Source organism: Eublepharis macularius, chromosome 4 (genome assembly GCF_028583425.1).
Source record: "Eublepharis macularius isolate TG4126 chromosome 4, MPM_Emac_v1.0, whole genome shotgun sequence".
In the NCBI taxonomy this organism is placed as follows: Eukaryota; Metazoa; Chordata; class Lepidosauria; order Squamata; family Eublepharidae; genus Eublepharis; species Eublepharis macularius.
In genome coordinates this window covers 65,490,448-65,507,367 of record NC_072793.1, presented here as the reverse complement: position 1 = coordinate 65,507,367, position 16,920 = coordinate 65,490,448, and the positions used below count along the sequence as shown (strand labels likewise).

Below are 16,920 nucleotides of genomic sequence, written 5' to 3'. Positions count from 1 at the left end.
ACTGGGGGGAAATAATAAGAGAAATGAGTGAAATTTTACAATTTCAAATTAATAAGAACCCAGAACTCCTGCTACTGAACTTGGGAATGGAGGGAATTCCAGCCCAACACAGGACGTTGATATTTTATATGACAGCAGCAGCTAGACTTTTGTATGCGCAAAAATGGAAAGTACAAGAAGTGCCAACTATTGAAGATTGGACTTACAAATTGCTGTATATGGCTGAAATGGACAAGATGACAAGAAAATTGAGAGATCTGGACTCAGGGCAGTTCAACACAGACTGGGAGAAGCTGAAACAATACCTGGAGAAGAAATGGGAGGTGGGAGGAAAACTGTGGCAGTTTGAGAACTACTGAAGTATTGAAGTAGAGGGGGGAGACTTTACCGGGGGGAGAAGAGATAAATGTGAATTAATAAGCAGTCAGATTAATAGATTGACATATTTATAGATATATATAGGTTAACAAACAGAACATAGAGAAAATAATTAATTATAAGGACTAAATATAAGGAGCGATTAACTAACAATATTTTCTTTTTTTCTGACAAGTTTTGTACCAAACTGAATGTCTGAAGATATAGATGGGTCAAATTGATTGACTACGTGAGGAGAGATATATAGAACTATTATAAAAAGATAGAATGAGTAATATATATAGAGAATAAGTCAAATTGTTTGATATAAACGAATGTATGATCTATATGGTTTATGATATATAGAAATACCTGAAATTGAAAAATTGGGATAAATTGTTTATCTAAGATGGAAACAAAGGCTTACAGTTTGGGCATATAATGTTAAAAATAGTTAAGGATGTACTGCTTAGAATAATGGAGAATATATATTTGTTTTAGATAGAGGAAGCTAATAAAAGTAAGGGAAAGGGGACAAAGGGTTGGAAAGCTGTTGGAAGTCAACAAAAAGGGGGGGGGGAAAGGGAGGGGGTTAGAGAAAAAATTGGGGAAAATTGAATGTAAATGTGGAAATAATGGATTCTAACCCAATAAAAATTTTTCAAAAAAAAAAAAAAGACTGCTGATGGAGGAGGCAAAAGAGAAGTTTGGGCCCACTTTCCTCCTCAGTAAAGCATCCCATGGAGGTCCTCCAACTCTCTGTTATTATCTTTCTGCCGTGAACTGGTGAGGAAGGGGAAGGGGAAAGAAATTTGCCGGCACCTCCCACTGGAGATATAAGAATCCAGCCTATTATGATGCACTGGTGCCACCTATTGTTGGAATATACCATTTATTGAAATCTAGTTTGCATAGTGTTCAAAATCCATATTCAGTATATTGCCAGTTTCTTTTCTCGCAGAGTTAATATGAAAAATGTTAGTTCTTTAATGAGTCTTCTGCCATATGAAATATCTTCAAGAATACAATTGGTTTGATCATGTTGAATTACCTTTTTCTTCAGAAAATAGCTGAACTTTGCATATGGGGCTCTTCAGCAGTTCACATCTGAATTTTTTTGTGAATACAGCAGTGATCCAATGATACTTTTATACTATTTTGTTACTTCTCTGATTATGGGTTGGTGAGAGGTAGTAAAGACCTTGTTGAGTTGGTTGTGAGCCTAGATGTCAAAAGTATTTATTTAATAATGGTTTAACAGGACATGGGAGGGATATAGCATTTCAGCTGAGACCTGAGTCTCAGCTCAATAATATACATTATTGCTGACTTGATTGAAAGTACTGTACTTGATTGAAAGTTCTCCACTAAACAGTAATTTTACATTTGATATGTTTTTAAATTGATAATGTTTACAGTATCAGCTAAGAGAAACCAACTGTTAAATTAGTTTTCTAGTTACAATAATTAGGGCATGCTTATTTATATCACTGAAAGCATTTTCTTCTTTGTTAGGAGGCAATGAAGCTGCAGCAAGACATGAGAAAGAAAAAGCAAGAAATGCTGGAAAAGCAAATAGAATGTCAAAAGGTAGGCCTGGATTTTATCCCATTAATGTAGAGTGTTTTTCTAGTAGGTACGTAGCATTTTATGAGTTCCTTAGATGAACTTACCTTAATCTACTGTGGTCTTCGTATTTTCATTTACATAGATGCTGATATCAAAGCTAGAAAAGAATAAAGCCATGAAACCAGAGGAGAGAGCAGAGATCATGAAGACACTGAAAGAGCTAACAGGAAAAATATCTCAGTTGAAAGATGAATTAAAAACTTCATCTGCAACTTCTACAACATCAAAACCTAAGTCTAAAACTGAGGTCAGTCCTGTTAATGCAGCAACTCTAATAAACTTAATTAAGGAAGATACTGGGTTATATCCTGTGAAGTCATCAATGGAAGAAGTATGGCTATTTGCTGCCCCACATAAACCACACAGTACACCTGATTTTAAGGATTTCTCATTCACATGGGCCCTGCATGGAGCTTTGGGCAGGATGAAGGGCGGTAGGGAGGAATCGCTCCCTTTTCTGCAAATCCCGCTCTGTTGAGGGAAGAGGGACAGTTGTTATCCCCGTCATCCTCCTCACATCAGCCCCGTGTGGAAATGGGCTTTCCTGGGGTTAGAAAAGACTGCTGGCGGGGAGGGAAGTGCAACAAGCTTCCACATCTCCCAGTGCCTTTTGCTTGGCCACTCAGCAGTAACCCATACAATGTAGATGTGAAGTGAAATCAGTAGCAAAATAATTTGTCACATTTTTGAAAAAAATTAACTATCTGGACCTGAAGATAGATGTTTCCTTTTACTGATGGCTCATGTGAACCACCCAGGTAGTGCAGAGTACAGTGCATCTTCTTGGTTTAAATCCAAAATGATAGGTTCCAAGTTTGAAGATATAAAACGTCCTATAGGATAACAAGCTAAACATAAATCGCATATTTATCCATTCAGAACTCTTTTCACTTGCAAAAATACATTAAAACTACATTTCATATGTGAATTTCAAAATGCAGATACCCAGTGGTTTGGTTTAACTGCCTTGAGTCCACTGCAGAGAAAGGTGGGATAGAAATGTTTAAAATTAAATGGTGGGGCAGATTTATCCATAAAAAATAATGAACTTTATAAATGTTAATTAACTTCCATTATGTTTCTAATTCATCCACCTAATACAGTTTTTGTGCATTGGTAGTATAGTAGTCTCAGACCAGGAATTATCATTTTAATCTGCTGACCAGAGAATCCTAGCCCTACATCAGAGCGCTGGACTCTGGTGGAATTCTGTCACGCTCCAGAAAGTAGACCTGCATATTTTTAGTGTTTCATTTCCATTAAAATAGTAGCTAGCAACTTATATTGATCCGCTTGTTATGCTTATTAAACAAGATGTTCTGAAATAGTTACTCATAAAAGTGAATAGATTTTTTGAAAACCCAGTGAAATTGAGCTTTTTTAAAAAATCTACCAATACTGTCTACCTTATTTCCTACATTTAGCATATTTTGTCATTTTATTCAAATGTGTTCCTGCATCTATGAATTTCTTTTAAATTCCTTAAAAATTGAAAGCTGGGGTTCTTGGCTTTCTAACAAGAATGTGTGGTTTCGCGGGGCATCTCCAGGAGTTATGTGTGGTCTGAATCACCATTGTCTATAGTTAGTGTCTATAGTTGGCATCAGTGCTGTGAAATTAGTGTGGTGTCACTTTCTTCTTTTGCTTCTTTGCATGCTGAGTGTTCGGGTAGACTAGGGGTGACGAATTAATCCCAAAAGGACGTATTTCAAAACCTCTAATGAAAGAAAGAAAAAACAAAATCAAATATATTTTCTTTAACCTTTTCTCCCATTTCAAGGCACAAAAGGAACTTTTGGATGCAGAACTAGACTATCACAAAAGACTATCTTCAGGAGAAGATACAACAGAGTTAAGAAAAAAGCTCAACCAGTTACAGGTGGAGGTAAATTTGCAAATTTATCTACTCTATTTATAATAATATTATCTAGCCTCCTGTGGTTTGTTTCCAGTCGCAGACAGGCATTACCGGGGGGGTGGGTGTTCCACCAGTTTTCGCTCACACGCATCCGCCCACCCACCCACTGTGGACCCCTGCTTATCCCATAAGTTGTTCGTGAAGGTCCTCTGACAATCAGGAATGAAATGGTGGGGGAGGCCTCTCAGCAAGCTGCAGCTGAAAGGGGAAACAGGGAAGTCCAAATTTGCAAGATGTATGTCAGAACTTCTGCTCCCCTCACGAATATCAAAGGTACAAGCTCATTATGTGTAATGCATACTATAAAACACAATGTCAGCAAAAGCTGAAGACCATTCCTTTGTTCTATAGGCTGCCCGTTTAGGAATCTTGCCTGTTGGTTGTGGAAAAGGAATGTCTGCTCAAAGTAGAGGACGAGGACGAGGTCGTGGAGGAAGAGGGAGAGGTACAGTGAATCATATGGTGGTAGATCATCGTCCCAAAGCACTAACTATCGGGGGTTTTGTAGAAGAGGAAAAAGATGAGTTGCTGCAGCATTTCTCAGTAAGTAAACAATTTTGTGACTAATATTTAATCTTTCTAGTTTCTTTTTTTTTAATTAACAAATTTATACAATGGCCAAATAAGCAGCAACAAAAACAGTGGTGAGAAGTCTACGTGTAAGCTTCTATAAAAGTCTCTAAATATTTAAAAATAAATCTATATGCAGTTGTCATCAGCATGCTATACTTTCAAATGTTGATAAAGTTGTAAGGTCCTCAATTTGTTGAATTACATGAGGGTGGCATTTGTCTTTGCAGTGCCATTATGTTAGTCTTTTGGCTACTATAAGGGCACAAAGGGTCCGTTTTTATTGACCATCAGTTAGGCTTCAGGAAACAGGCAAATAATTCAGAAGTACATAAACATCTTCAGAAGTCAATGAATCTTCTTATACAGAATTAATGAGTAATGACTTCCTCCCCAAAAGACTTAACTGGATGCATCCAAAGCATATGGTTAAGAGACAAGTCCAGTAAATTATGCCAGCAGTTAGAGAGTGTACTGAATCCTTTACTAAAAAGGTGCTGGGGTATCCAATATACCCTAAACATAATTTTTTGCTGAATAAGTCTTAACTTAAAAGCCATAGAAGTAACAGGTATAAAGCCTAAGGCCATACCCTATTGCTTTGGCAAAATTGGGCAATCTAACTCCTTACTTCATTCATCCTTGAGTCTTTGTATAGCATATTTATCAACAGGCATCAAAGATTTATAAACAAATATTGTAGATTTCGTTTTCTGCATTGACTCAATGAAAGTATCCCAAAGTAGGGGAGACTTTGAAAGACTCAGTGCTGCAGGACCGTATTTCAATACCAGCTAGGTTTGTGCACAAAAGAAAATGGATATTATTCAGATCCGAGTATCTAGAAAACCATATATTTGGTATCCCGGATATTAGGGTCCAAAAATACCAATTTATTGTTCAAATCTGGATTTTTATTTGGCTCCAGATAGGTCCCTAAAATCACAGGGTACATGTTCCTTGTCTACTACAGAGCACCCAAGTTTCAAGAAGAGGGTCCAGTTCTGTAGGCCCCTGAACAAGGTGCCCCCAGCTAATCTCTTTTGTTTTCTATGGGGGGATTCCAAGGCTTTTGAAGGCAAAGAAACCTTGATCAAACACACAGTGGCAACTCCTGGCCAGTCCCAATGTAAGCTGAACAACAAAGCACAACAGAACCAAGTCCAAGCCAGAAAATCCCAGCAGAACCAGTGTCAAACATGAGAATCTCAATAGAACCAAAGTGAAGCAAGCCCAACAGAACCAGTGTCACTCAAACAAGCAAAACAGGCCAGGCCAAAAATACATGGGGAAAGCAAGTCTACAACTCTCAAACTAAGCAGAAGTTCCTTGGGTGGTCCTCCAAGCAGTCAGGCAGCAGTTTCTATGTCGCTCCATCCAAGCAGGCAGCAGCAGTAATCCAAAGAATAGATCGCTTCCGGGAAGCAATGCAAATGTTTCTAAATGCGTTACTGTCACTTCTGCTCTAACTGTACTTAACAGTTTATAGCAGAATCAAAGATCTTCCCACCTGAGTCTCTCAAATTCTAGTGTAGACACCTTTTCTTGTCTCTGGTCTTCTGATACCTTGCCAAACTATAGAAGCATGCTTCCATAACTGAATATTTTCTTAAGTGATGATTGTGGCGTTCTCACTGCTGTGACTTGGTCCAGTGAAGTTTTTAAGCCTGTCTTTCTGTGTTCCAGTTTGGCAGCAATACTCATTTAACATGTGCATGAGCACTTGCAAACATATACCATATGTTAAGGGCCAGAATTCTGAATAGGGATGCCAGATTCTTAGTTTCCCCCGGAACACCTGCCTGCACTGAACTCTAACTGTTCTTTCAGTACTTGGAATGTTCAGCATAGCACATGAATATAGACACAGTTTCCCTTTAAGCAACTCTTACACCAACCTTGCAAACAGCTCTTTAACCCTGGAAACATACAAAACAATTTGGGAGTTCAATGAGAACTGATAGGGTAGTTTCCACACAGTCCTGTGAAGCCATATGATATAACAATACAGTCTTAGATGTTTTATGGTCCAGTCAAACGGCAGCAATGTTCAGCTGCAGCCATGTCACAGATTGAATGACAAGCTTATAGAGGAAAGCTGCGATGTTATAAACGTGTTACTTGATGACTACCGTTTTGGTTCACTGTACAAATTGGTCTTTTGTTTTAAAATAAGAATATCTTCTTAATGGACAAGTATCTAGGAAGCCACTGAATATTTCTGGAATTAACATTGTGATGCTATGCTTAATATATAAATTAATTTTCTGTTGAAAATCCAAACATTCTCTAAACTTCTAGGATAAAGCTTTTACTAATACAGTACTATTGTGACATTTTTTCGCTCATCAAGTATTTGCACATTGTTTTTCATCAAAGTCTTCAGTGAAATGTGTTACCTTTTTTTTTTTAATAATTTTTTTATTTTTAATTACTAACATCAAAAACTACAAAAAAGGGAAAAAGGGAACACGGGAAAGGGAAGAAACAACATATAAAAACAGACACACTACATCTACATGTATTGCATTCCCTTCATAATACAATTATTTAAAGTTAAACTTTCTAATATGCTCTTAGATTGGTAGATCTTATAAAATACGAACTACAGTCAGGATCAGGTCTCCCCCCCCCCCCCCCGCGTCTCGGTCGCAGCTCTCTCTGAACAGCTACAGTAGCTGCGCTCACTCACTCCTCCCCATTCCCTTCAGATTCTAAATGCTCTCCTTGCTGGAACTCTTGATGATTAAACACAAAGTCCCTCAGCTGTACTTCTGATGTTATCTTGTAGGCTTGGTCTTTATAACTGAACCAGATGCCTTCCGGAAATAACCATTTGTATTTTATTTCACGCTTCCTCAGAAGAGCTGTAAACCTTTTATATTTGAATCTTCTTTTCCGAGCTAAAAATGGAACGTCCTTCAATATCTTAACCTTGTTACCCAGAAAGTCCAAGTCCACATTGTACGAATTATATAAGATGGTGTCCCGAGTCTTCTTAGATGAAACATCAATAATAATCTCGCGAGGCAGCTGACGCTTCGTTGCATATTTTGAAGATGTCCGGCGGACTTCCAGAATATCGCTTTTTAACTCTTCTTTAGTTGCCTTTGCGGATGACGCCAAAAGTTCCGACACCAAATCCTTTAAGTTTTCACTTTCCTCCTCCTTCACATTCTGAAGACGCAATACCGTCTGAGCATGATCCACTTGTAACCCTTTCAATTGATTCTCCAAAAGCTTTACTTCTTTGTTTGTTGCTTTCATGGTACTGCGTTTTCCCGAGCAGACTGCTCTGCCCCAGATGCTACGTCTTTAATGGTTTTCACTTCTTTCTCAACTGAGCCAACCCTTTGACCGATTTCATTTAGCTTATCAACAAAGGGCTTCGTAGCTTCAACGACCGGCCGTTTAACCACCTCTTCAAGAGACTCTCCTTTCCCCTGCAAAGCAGCCGAAACAGATTTGCCCACAGCAGGGCTCTGCTTTTTTGTCGCCATCTTAGGGGGGGGGGGAGTCCGCCAACTAAGTTCCAAAACTCAATGAAGGGGAAGATATCCGAACCTTCTGAGCTTCAACTCCCACCAATCCTTCGCATACGCTTGGAATGACAGAAGGGATTCGCTTACTTACAGGTTTTCACCTTAATTCTGCTTGTTGCCGTTCTCCATGGCCCAGCAGCACGCGATGTGCTGCGCAAGTCTGCCGGCCTCCGTAGGAGCAGACGGGCAATTTACCCCCTGCATCGACTTCAGGGGGCTCTTCCCGCAGCGCTCCGGACCCTGACCCCCTCACTGGGAGTCCTGGGGGTTAACCCTCACAGGTCAACCACCCGGTCAGGCTGCTCGGGCGCTTCCTCCCGGACCTGCGGAGAGGAGCGTCCGACATGGCCGGGAAAATGAAACCGAATCAAATGTGTTACCTTTTATTATGGCATATTATATTATGGTATAGGGTTCTGCTGTAAGGAGTTGGTTCAGAGAGATGCTTTGGTAAAGGGATGGAGCCTGTAGACCGTACTACAGGGTACCATCTGATGTAGATATGCTCCTACTAGGTAGTCTCTACATCTTTTCATGTCAAATTATTAATGTTTTGTTTCAGAAGTGTTTCCTCTATAAATAACATGAATAATTAATAAATAATAGCATGCTGCATTGTAAAACACTCATTTGATGTATGTGTCTTATAGAAATTTGGAGATATCGAAGGCCTTCATGAGGAAGACTCTCCTTTAAGTGTTGTTCTGACATTTAAATCCCGCTCTGAAGCTGAAATTGTAAGTAAGATGATATAAATAGTCTACATGTTCCATTGGTGGAAGGTGTCTTGCATAATGGCATAACCTCATTTGCTCTGAGCAGGCAGGACTAGCAAGTTAATATTGCTCTAATTCTGAAGAGGTGGTGCTTGCTTAATATTTGAACAAATGTTCATCATACTGGAAAGTGGTTATGTTACTATCAGTTAATAGATGTTATTGGATGCTGCATGGTTTGCATAAGTAGTTTTCCAGTTTGGCTTCAATACAAGGATTTTTCAAACATCTTGTATCTGAGTTGTATCACTGTTTCAAAACTGATTCCAGTTTGTAATTCAGCAAATCAGTAACCAAGCACTCAATAATTCAGAGAAAAAGTAGAGTGTAGAGGTGACAATTGTTATAATGTCTTCTGGTGAAGAAGAATGTTAATTCAAGCTCCTTCTGGTGCTCATACAGCCTATAGTTACTGATAACCTTGCCCTGTTATGTTCATAGCTATGAATTTCTCCAATATCCTACTTTTAGGCTGCCAACCAAGGATTGAAGTTTAAAGACCGACAGCTTCAGATATCATGGCACAAACCCAAGGTACCTTCTGTGTCTGCTGAAGCAGAGGAGGAGGAACCTAAGGAAGAGGTACTGGAATAATTTTCTGGAGTAGTTTGTCATTGCTTCTGGACTACACTGCACACATTTAAGAAAGATTGTAGACTGATTCAGTTCTCTATATTTTGGCACTAAATAAAGTTGGTAGGATTCCTAGAAAATACAGCTCTAGTTTAATGTTTAACGTTGGTCTGATGTAGCAGGGTTGTTATTTACTCTAGAAGCAATCAGTGCTGCTTGTGTTCAGCAGCTTCACAGTACTGATTAGATGACGGACAGGTGTGATTGCTTCGCAGCATTGATCATGCCTGTTTACCATGTGCTCATCATTTTTTGTGTGTACTGTGTAATGTGTTCCTAAGATACCTATTTAAAACAACTTCAGCTATGTTAAAATATACTGGGAATGTTGGTTTAGACCAAAATTTTGCTTTTTGCCAGTTTTATCTTATGATAGTGTCATTTTTCTTTTGACTTTATCCAGGAGACAGAACCGTCAGATTTATTTTTGCCTGAAGATGATGATGACGATGATGAAGATGAAGATGAATCTCGTTCTTGGAGAAGATGAAACTTGAAATTGAATCATATAGTTTTAGAACTGTTCAAACTAAAACTTTTAAAAATTATTTAAAGGAAGTGAATGAGCCAAAAATCTGTTTTTGTTTTGTTTTTCCTTATAAACAGTAGAGCAAGTGTGAGTTTAATATATGAACTTGGCAGAGAAATAGCCATGACATTAGATCAGCCAAAGGCCCAAAGCTTATACAGAACTATAAAGATGGTTGTGAAACTCTGATACATTTCATCTTTAATGTTTCATGCCCAACTTGTTCCATTTGGTTTTTAAAATATGGATTATTTTATTATCAATTACCTTTACGGGTTTTATTTAGTAATGCAGAGTCTCAAATGAGAGAGATGGGTGAAATTCATTTATATGTAAGCATTGCCTTGATCTAATAATTCAACCAAGTTCCTTCATTTGGTGAGACACTATTTAGCTTTATGTCAGTTTCACTTATGTCAATTTCACTGTGTTCATAAACCATCGAGAATTGCATATAATGTGATTGGGGAAGAGATTAGTTCCCCTACGTTCTATCTGAAATCTGCTGTCTGGTGGAATTATAGTACAAGGCTGCCCAGCCCAAGTCTACTATGTTGGATTCCAGCTAGTCATTGTGAGCACTGATGATAGCTAATCCTATCACAATATTTCAGTTCTTCTCAATCTAATTCTCAAAATTAACTCAGTCTTTGATTAATTTAGGGTTCAGTTGACCTGCCACTGCTTCTGTGAATTCCACATTCGCTTTGGTGGAACATGAGTAGACATCCTGCATAAATCGCATTGAAGTGAACAGAGATGACAGTTTTTGGTGAAGAGTATCCTCTGCCAGTATTGGAAAATGTGTTTAGACTTTTTTATGTCCCCCAAGACATTAGAAATCATTCTGCCAACTCTTATGATTGAATTCGTTATTTTTAATTTTTAGTCCAAATCTGTGCAGTATTCCAAGGAAGTTATTGTCTCTAGCCCACAAAGGCCAAGCCTTGTTCAAAGAAAATACAGTCTAAACAAGTACTTGAGTGATATAATGCTGTACTCTTCACAGAGTAATTTCTTAAACTGAATGTTAAAATTACTGTTGAGAAGACAAACAAATTGGATGCTGAGTAAATTAGATGCCTTTTGTGTGTATTTGGTTTTATCTTTTTTTTTAAAGCACCAAATAGTAAATTGTGCTGATTCTGGTAGAGAGTGGGTTAATATGCTTTGAGTTACCAGGACACTAGATTTTCATACCTCTTCTGTTGCTGTGAAAACTAAATGCTCTACCCAGTGGGTCTTTTCCTTTCATTCTTAGTGCTTCTGTTTGGTACTCCATACACAATAGCATTGTCATATAAGGAGGCATGTAATGCCAGTTGTATTCTGAATGTTGAAGGAGCAGAGCAAACATTACTGTATTAACTCAAACATAACTGCAAGCAAATCAGAAAAAAATATTAATTTCATCCTTCAGAAGTTTTTTTCAAATATAATAACAACTAGTACTTGATTTACTGTTAAGTACCGGAAGTTTTAAATTGACTAGGTATGGATATGACTTTTTACATGAAGTCAGGCTTTTTTTCCCCCCTGTTCTTCCTCTCAATTTGGTTTCTGTATTCTTGTGGTGGTCTGTAAAAGCCAAACCAGTATCAATTTAGATTCTAGTGACATTTGGAAAGGAATTTAAGACGTTTTTCCCTTCAAATGAAGGCATTTGTTTTCTAGATTGCTACATTCCTACTAATGTTGAATCTCAGTGAATGAAGTTTAAAAAAAAAAAAGCACGATTGTTGCACATCCAATATACAAAGCCTTGCTCTTCTCCTGCCACTTATAAAATCTTTGGAATGTCTGTGGCTCAGCTTATGGTTTGAAATGCCCCATTGCATCAAAATGCTTGAGTCTGGACAGTTTAAACAAACTATAGAGGGAACAAAGGATTTCTATATATATATTTTGTACAGGGTTTTTCTTAAAGCTGTATAATTTTGTAAATATTTTGCTTTTTGTGTACGAAAACTACCAGCATCTAGATTTCCATAAGATTTCTTGTATTTTTGTATCCAGAAGACTACAAGAAGCGAGTGAAGCTATAAGAAAAATTTCAGTAGCTTTTGACACAGACCGGATGGGATTCCTTTTCATATGGTTTTAAAATTTTGTTAACACACTGTTCAAAAAGAGGACAAATGCCCTTGCTCATAAGTGTTGGCTTTTTTAGTTGTGTATGAAATACAGGATCTGAAGGGGGAGGGTGTTTAATGAGGTGGTTTTTTAAGGATACATTGGCTTCCATAAATCCTCTAGTGACATCTTAAATGTGATTTCTTGGCCCAGAAGCACAAAAATGAGTTGTGCACTTGAACTCATGTATTGAAAGCATACTATTGTGTTACTGAGAATGTAAGTGATGGGCAGCAGAGTGGTAACTCAGTTAATACAGAGGAGAAGGTGAAAACTAGTTCAAAGTGACCTTCATTTTGACATAGCTATGGATCTCCCTGTATTAGAACTTAGTAGTACTAAACATCATTTGTATGTTTTAGATAGGTCACTTTGGGTAACACTATTTTCAGTTGGCTGTGAAAATATTTCCACCTTCACAAGCTATAATGGATTTAGCATAATTAATACCAAATATATCTTCCAAGTAACTTCAGAACTGTAAGTCAGTCTAAAATATTACTATGCTAGAATTATGCCTTACTGACCACTTAAGAGCGAATACGCTGATCGAAAATGGGAAGAATGCAACAGTGTAAATTGGTCAGTGAATTACCCTCTAAAACTTACACATATTACTGCTATATAAGATGTCAATTTAACTGGTGTGAAATATTTTGGTTTTTTCTCTTTTATAAGTTCTGGAACATATAAAAACATCTGAAAACTGCTTTGAAAATATATGGCCACATATGATGGAGATGCTCAATGGTTTTTAACAAAATCATGTGAAAAGGAATGTTAAATTCCTCTCAATGTATAGTAAACTTGTATTATAGTTTTTACAAAATTGTGAACGTGTAATAGTATATTAGGAGATATTGTTGAATTTCTAACTGTTTATACATTTAAATTCATACATGTAATGTTTGTTTTATTGATTACAACCTGAATTTCTAAGATGCATGTTGTCTTTTTGCAATAAAGAGAGAATATGGAATGGTTCAAAATTAAACAAAAAAGGCATAAACAATTTAAATTAAAATTTGGAAAATTCAATAACCATTCCAAAAAAAAATTTCCACAAAAAGTGCTGTATCGCTTTGTTTCTTTTGGGATGTGTATTTGCATGAATGCTTATACAGTCTTGTATTCTGTGTGTGTGAGAGAGAAAACGTAGGCATTGAAAACATGGCAATTAGAAGGAGATTAGTTCTCCAATAATCACCACATGCTTAGGAGTTGGGTATCTCTCTAGAAATAGATCATCAAGACTTTGTTCTAAATGGCCATGTATGCTCCAGATTATTTCCCGGGAACTTTGCTTATTGCAATTTCCCCCTTGTAGTTTGGAAGTCTTATGGGAGCAGCCCTCTAGAGTACATAAGGAAAATTCTTATATAGCTGCAACCCCTTCCGCACTGCCACCAGAGTTATTAGGTACCAAAAAGATCCTTGCCAATGAAATTCATTTTGAAAATCAAGGTTTGCTCCATTAGCAGAACAACATTTTCATCTGTGCAGGAGGGGAGAGTTTGCCTCCCCTCCACTGTAGATTTCCACTTTGGCCTCCCATGCTGTTCTGGGGGATGTCTCTGACCTAGAGCAATGTAATTGGGAAGGTCACAGAAAGCTGCTGTGGGAGGGAGAAGATAGCAAAGTTGTCTTCCTCAAGCATGGCCCCCTCACACTACTTAGAAAGTCCAAATTCTGAAAACCAGTACTGTGAGTTCTAACAAGTTCATTGCATTGTACTACGTATTAAATGGGGAGAGGGGGTCCATTGTTACAGTAGTAATTAAAATTATTCACAATCTATAACAGTGTTGTAATTCCAATAAACACTTCAGGCATTTAGTACAGTAATTGTCAACCAGCCTTACATGTACCATGATTGAACAGTGTGTGGCTGGGTAACTCCAGTATTTCCTCAATGAAGTGAACCACCTGAATGCTTTCCAGTCTGGCTTTAGGCCTCATTGTGGGACTGAAATAGCCTTGGTTGCCCTGGTGCATGACTTCTACCCAGATATGGATGGGGGAAATGCAACCCTACTGTTTCTTTTGGACCTCTCAATTTCAAAACAATCATTCATAGAATCCTTCTGGATCACATTTCGGAGTCGGGACTGGGAGGCACCATTTTGCAGTTTCAGTCCTATCTGGAAGGTAGGTTTCAAAGACGGTGCTGGGTGAGTGCTGTTTGGGCTTTCCATCTTGTCCCTCATGCTTTTTATCTATTTGATCTGTTGGTTGAGATCCACGAGAGATTTGGGCTGGGCTGTCACTGATTGAAATGAGATAACATGCGGCTCTTCACCTTGTGCTTCCAGCAGATCCCAGGGATCCTATAGAAACTGAAGAAGTGCTTGGAGGCAGTTTTGGGGTGGAGGCAGGGTCATAAACTGTAATGCCAACAAAATGGAAGTGCTACTAGTGAGTGGAAGGATGGAGGTAGGAAAGGAGGTTTGTGTTCTGGATGGGGTTACACTCACCTGAAGAGCGGGGATATTGCTTCTAAATTCATTGAAGCTGATGGGCTTAAAAAGGTAAACCAGAAAAGCAGAAGCCCTCACATGGTACATCTGTAGCTGGGTTGTATACACAGCAGCTGGAATAGTGAATTTCCTTCAAATGACAGGAAGGAGGTTCTTGGATAGTCTCTTCCTTGATTTCTTATTTACATTGATAATCAGTTACCAGAATGTGAGTGGATGGCTGACAAACGGCCCCCTCCTTGCCCTGGAGAGATGCATGAGTTAGGACAATGAGGCTCCCAGGAAGCTCCTGACTTATTGTGTCAATGCGTGAACTTCCCCTCACCCATCTACCCTAATCAAAGCTACTCATCAAACCTGGTACCTTTTCCCATCCAGTACTCAAGGAGTCATCAAGCACTATTCACACCTATAGTCCACCACAGGTACAGCCATTTAGCTTCTCCCAACTCCATTGTCCACCTCCAGAGAGACCCATCAAGTCATTGTTTCTGGGGCAAAGATGTCAGCTTGCCCTGGGAAGCATTTCACCCTATATCTGGGCTCCCTAGCTACCAGTGCGTGTCTTGGGACCCATCCATACACCCCCAAATTCATTTGGGCCTCTTTGTGAAATGCTGGTCATTTTGCTTCTGTCTTCATGGACTTCTATCTTCAAGACGTAACTATTGTCCTCCCTAAACTGCTTTCTCCTCCTTTCCTCTGTGATTTTCTTAGTTAGCCTTGTATGTGTGCTGTGTGTGGTTTTCTGTACGTTTGTCCTTTTTATTTTCTCATTAATAACTTTCTGGTTGAACATCTGCCTGATTTATTTGGAGAGATATTTAAGAGAATAATCCCTGTAAACATACATGGAGAATTCCAGTTACCCCCTCTCACTTACTTCCTTTAAGCTAAATCCCCCAGCTAATTAAGGAGACCTATTTGGGAAACACACCCATCTATGTGTGCATTTTAACTTCAGCTTGACAGCTGTATATTTTGCAATGTCATAATCAGTAATGTTTGTCAGGGCTTGTCGCTGCCGCCGCTGGGTGGGACCCCAGCTGGGCCAGCCCTGACGTCAGAGGGGCACCAGGGATACTGCAGGACCCTGCTCTGTGGAAGGAGGGGCGGTATACATCACCCAGACTCCCTCTCAGTCTACTCGCTGGCCTGCTCAACCTGGCCTGCTTACCCTCTGCGTCCTCCATCATCTCCTCCCAGAACTCTCCTCCAAGCCTCCACTCTCGCACTGCTCTGCTCTCACTCCACACCATCACTCCTTACTCAAACCCACCACCTCAGAGCTCTTCCTAGCCACCTTATATAGGGCTTCCTTTCTCTGCCCCGCCCTCCTTCTAGGCTTGTTCCCTCTCCTGACTTGGCCCAGCTGTGCCTTCCCTCAGGTGTTTCCCTCCTACCACTAATCCCTTCTTGGCTTCCTTGCCTTGCTGGCAGGGTGGGGTTGAATGCGAGCCATCCCCAGCTGAGGTCTCCTTGGCCTTGCTCATGAGGAGCTGCCCCAGCCAGCTTCTGTGCTGCTGAGCATGCCTGGCCTTGCTCGCGAGGAGCTGCCCTGGCCAGCTTCTGGGCTGCCTGCTCATTGATGCCGGGCAGGGCTACCCATCTCCTCCCCCAGAATGCCTGTGGCAGCTCCACCTGGAGGGGCTTGGCTCCTAGCACCGCCTGAGTCAGGCTGCTGTCCTCTAGCCAGGGTGTGGCTCTGGGCTGTAGTGGCTGCTTCTCCTCCGTGGAAGGTAAGGGCTCTGTTTGGGCTGTTGCTGGGTCCCTATTCCCCCTGCCTTGGCCCTTTTCCTCTAGCCTGTTTAGCCCCCTCTCTTCCCCCTGGGGGATGGGACTAGCTGGCTTCTCTCTGCTCCCTCCAGCCTTCTGAGGCTTTGGCCTTTCGCCCCTTTCCCCTGGAGTAGGCAGGTTCTGGCTCTGTTTGCCAGACAGAGCAGTTGAACTGCTGCCTCCCAGCTGCCCCCTGCCACTGCCTGTCAGCAAGTCCGGGGGCTGGGCTGCTGACCCTGGACAATGTTTACTGAGTACGTTTTTTACCTTCGCTGGTACACCAAGTTATGTTCACTCTGGGAAGGATAGAAAGCTATTACACTGGGCTGAGAGAGAAATAAGACCCATTTTATTAAATTTTGAAACATCCAAACATTTTGGCAACTCCAAGGCAGGGAAATGAGTGACAGTATAAGGCAGAAGCCATTGTAGGTGCATAACTCTGGCCTGGAATCTCACCCCCTTCTTTGTTGCAGGACTTGCTTGAATACGTCCAGTATGCAGGGCTTTTTTCAGCGGGAACGTCTTGGAACAGAATTCCGGCACCTCTTGAAAATGGTCACATGGGCGGTGGCCCCGC

The 16,920-nt window shown here is 39.9% G+C and overlaps 1 protein-coding gene across 2 annotated transcripts in view; it reads left to right on the top strand.

Moving 5' to 3' along the window:
* Window positions 1-13,140, top strand: part of RBM27 (RNA binding motif protein 27) — a 52,122-nt gene extending 38,982 nt beyond the window's left edge. For both annotated transcript variants that reach the window (XM_054977039.1, XM_054977038.1), the window contains exons 15-21: window positions 1,873-1,947; window positions 2,069-2,233; window positions 3,767-3,871; window positions 4,256-4,447; window positions 8,667-8,753; window positions 9,264-9,374; window positions 9,829-13,140. In XM_054977039.1, coding sequence (XP_054833014.1) covers window positions 1,873-1,947; window positions 2,069-2,233; window positions 3,767-3,871; window positions 4,256-4,447; window positions 8,667-8,753; window positions 9,264-9,374; window positions 9,829-9,915 — 822 coding nt within the window. In that variant the 3' untranslated portion in view covers window positions 9,916-13,140. The remainder of the gene's footprint in view (window positions 1-1,872; window positions 1,948-2,068; window positions 2,234-3,766; window positions 3,872-4,255; window positions 4,448-8,666; window positions 8,754-9,263; window positions 9,375-9,828) is intronic.
* Window positions 13,141-16,920: the final 3,780 nt, after the last annotated feature.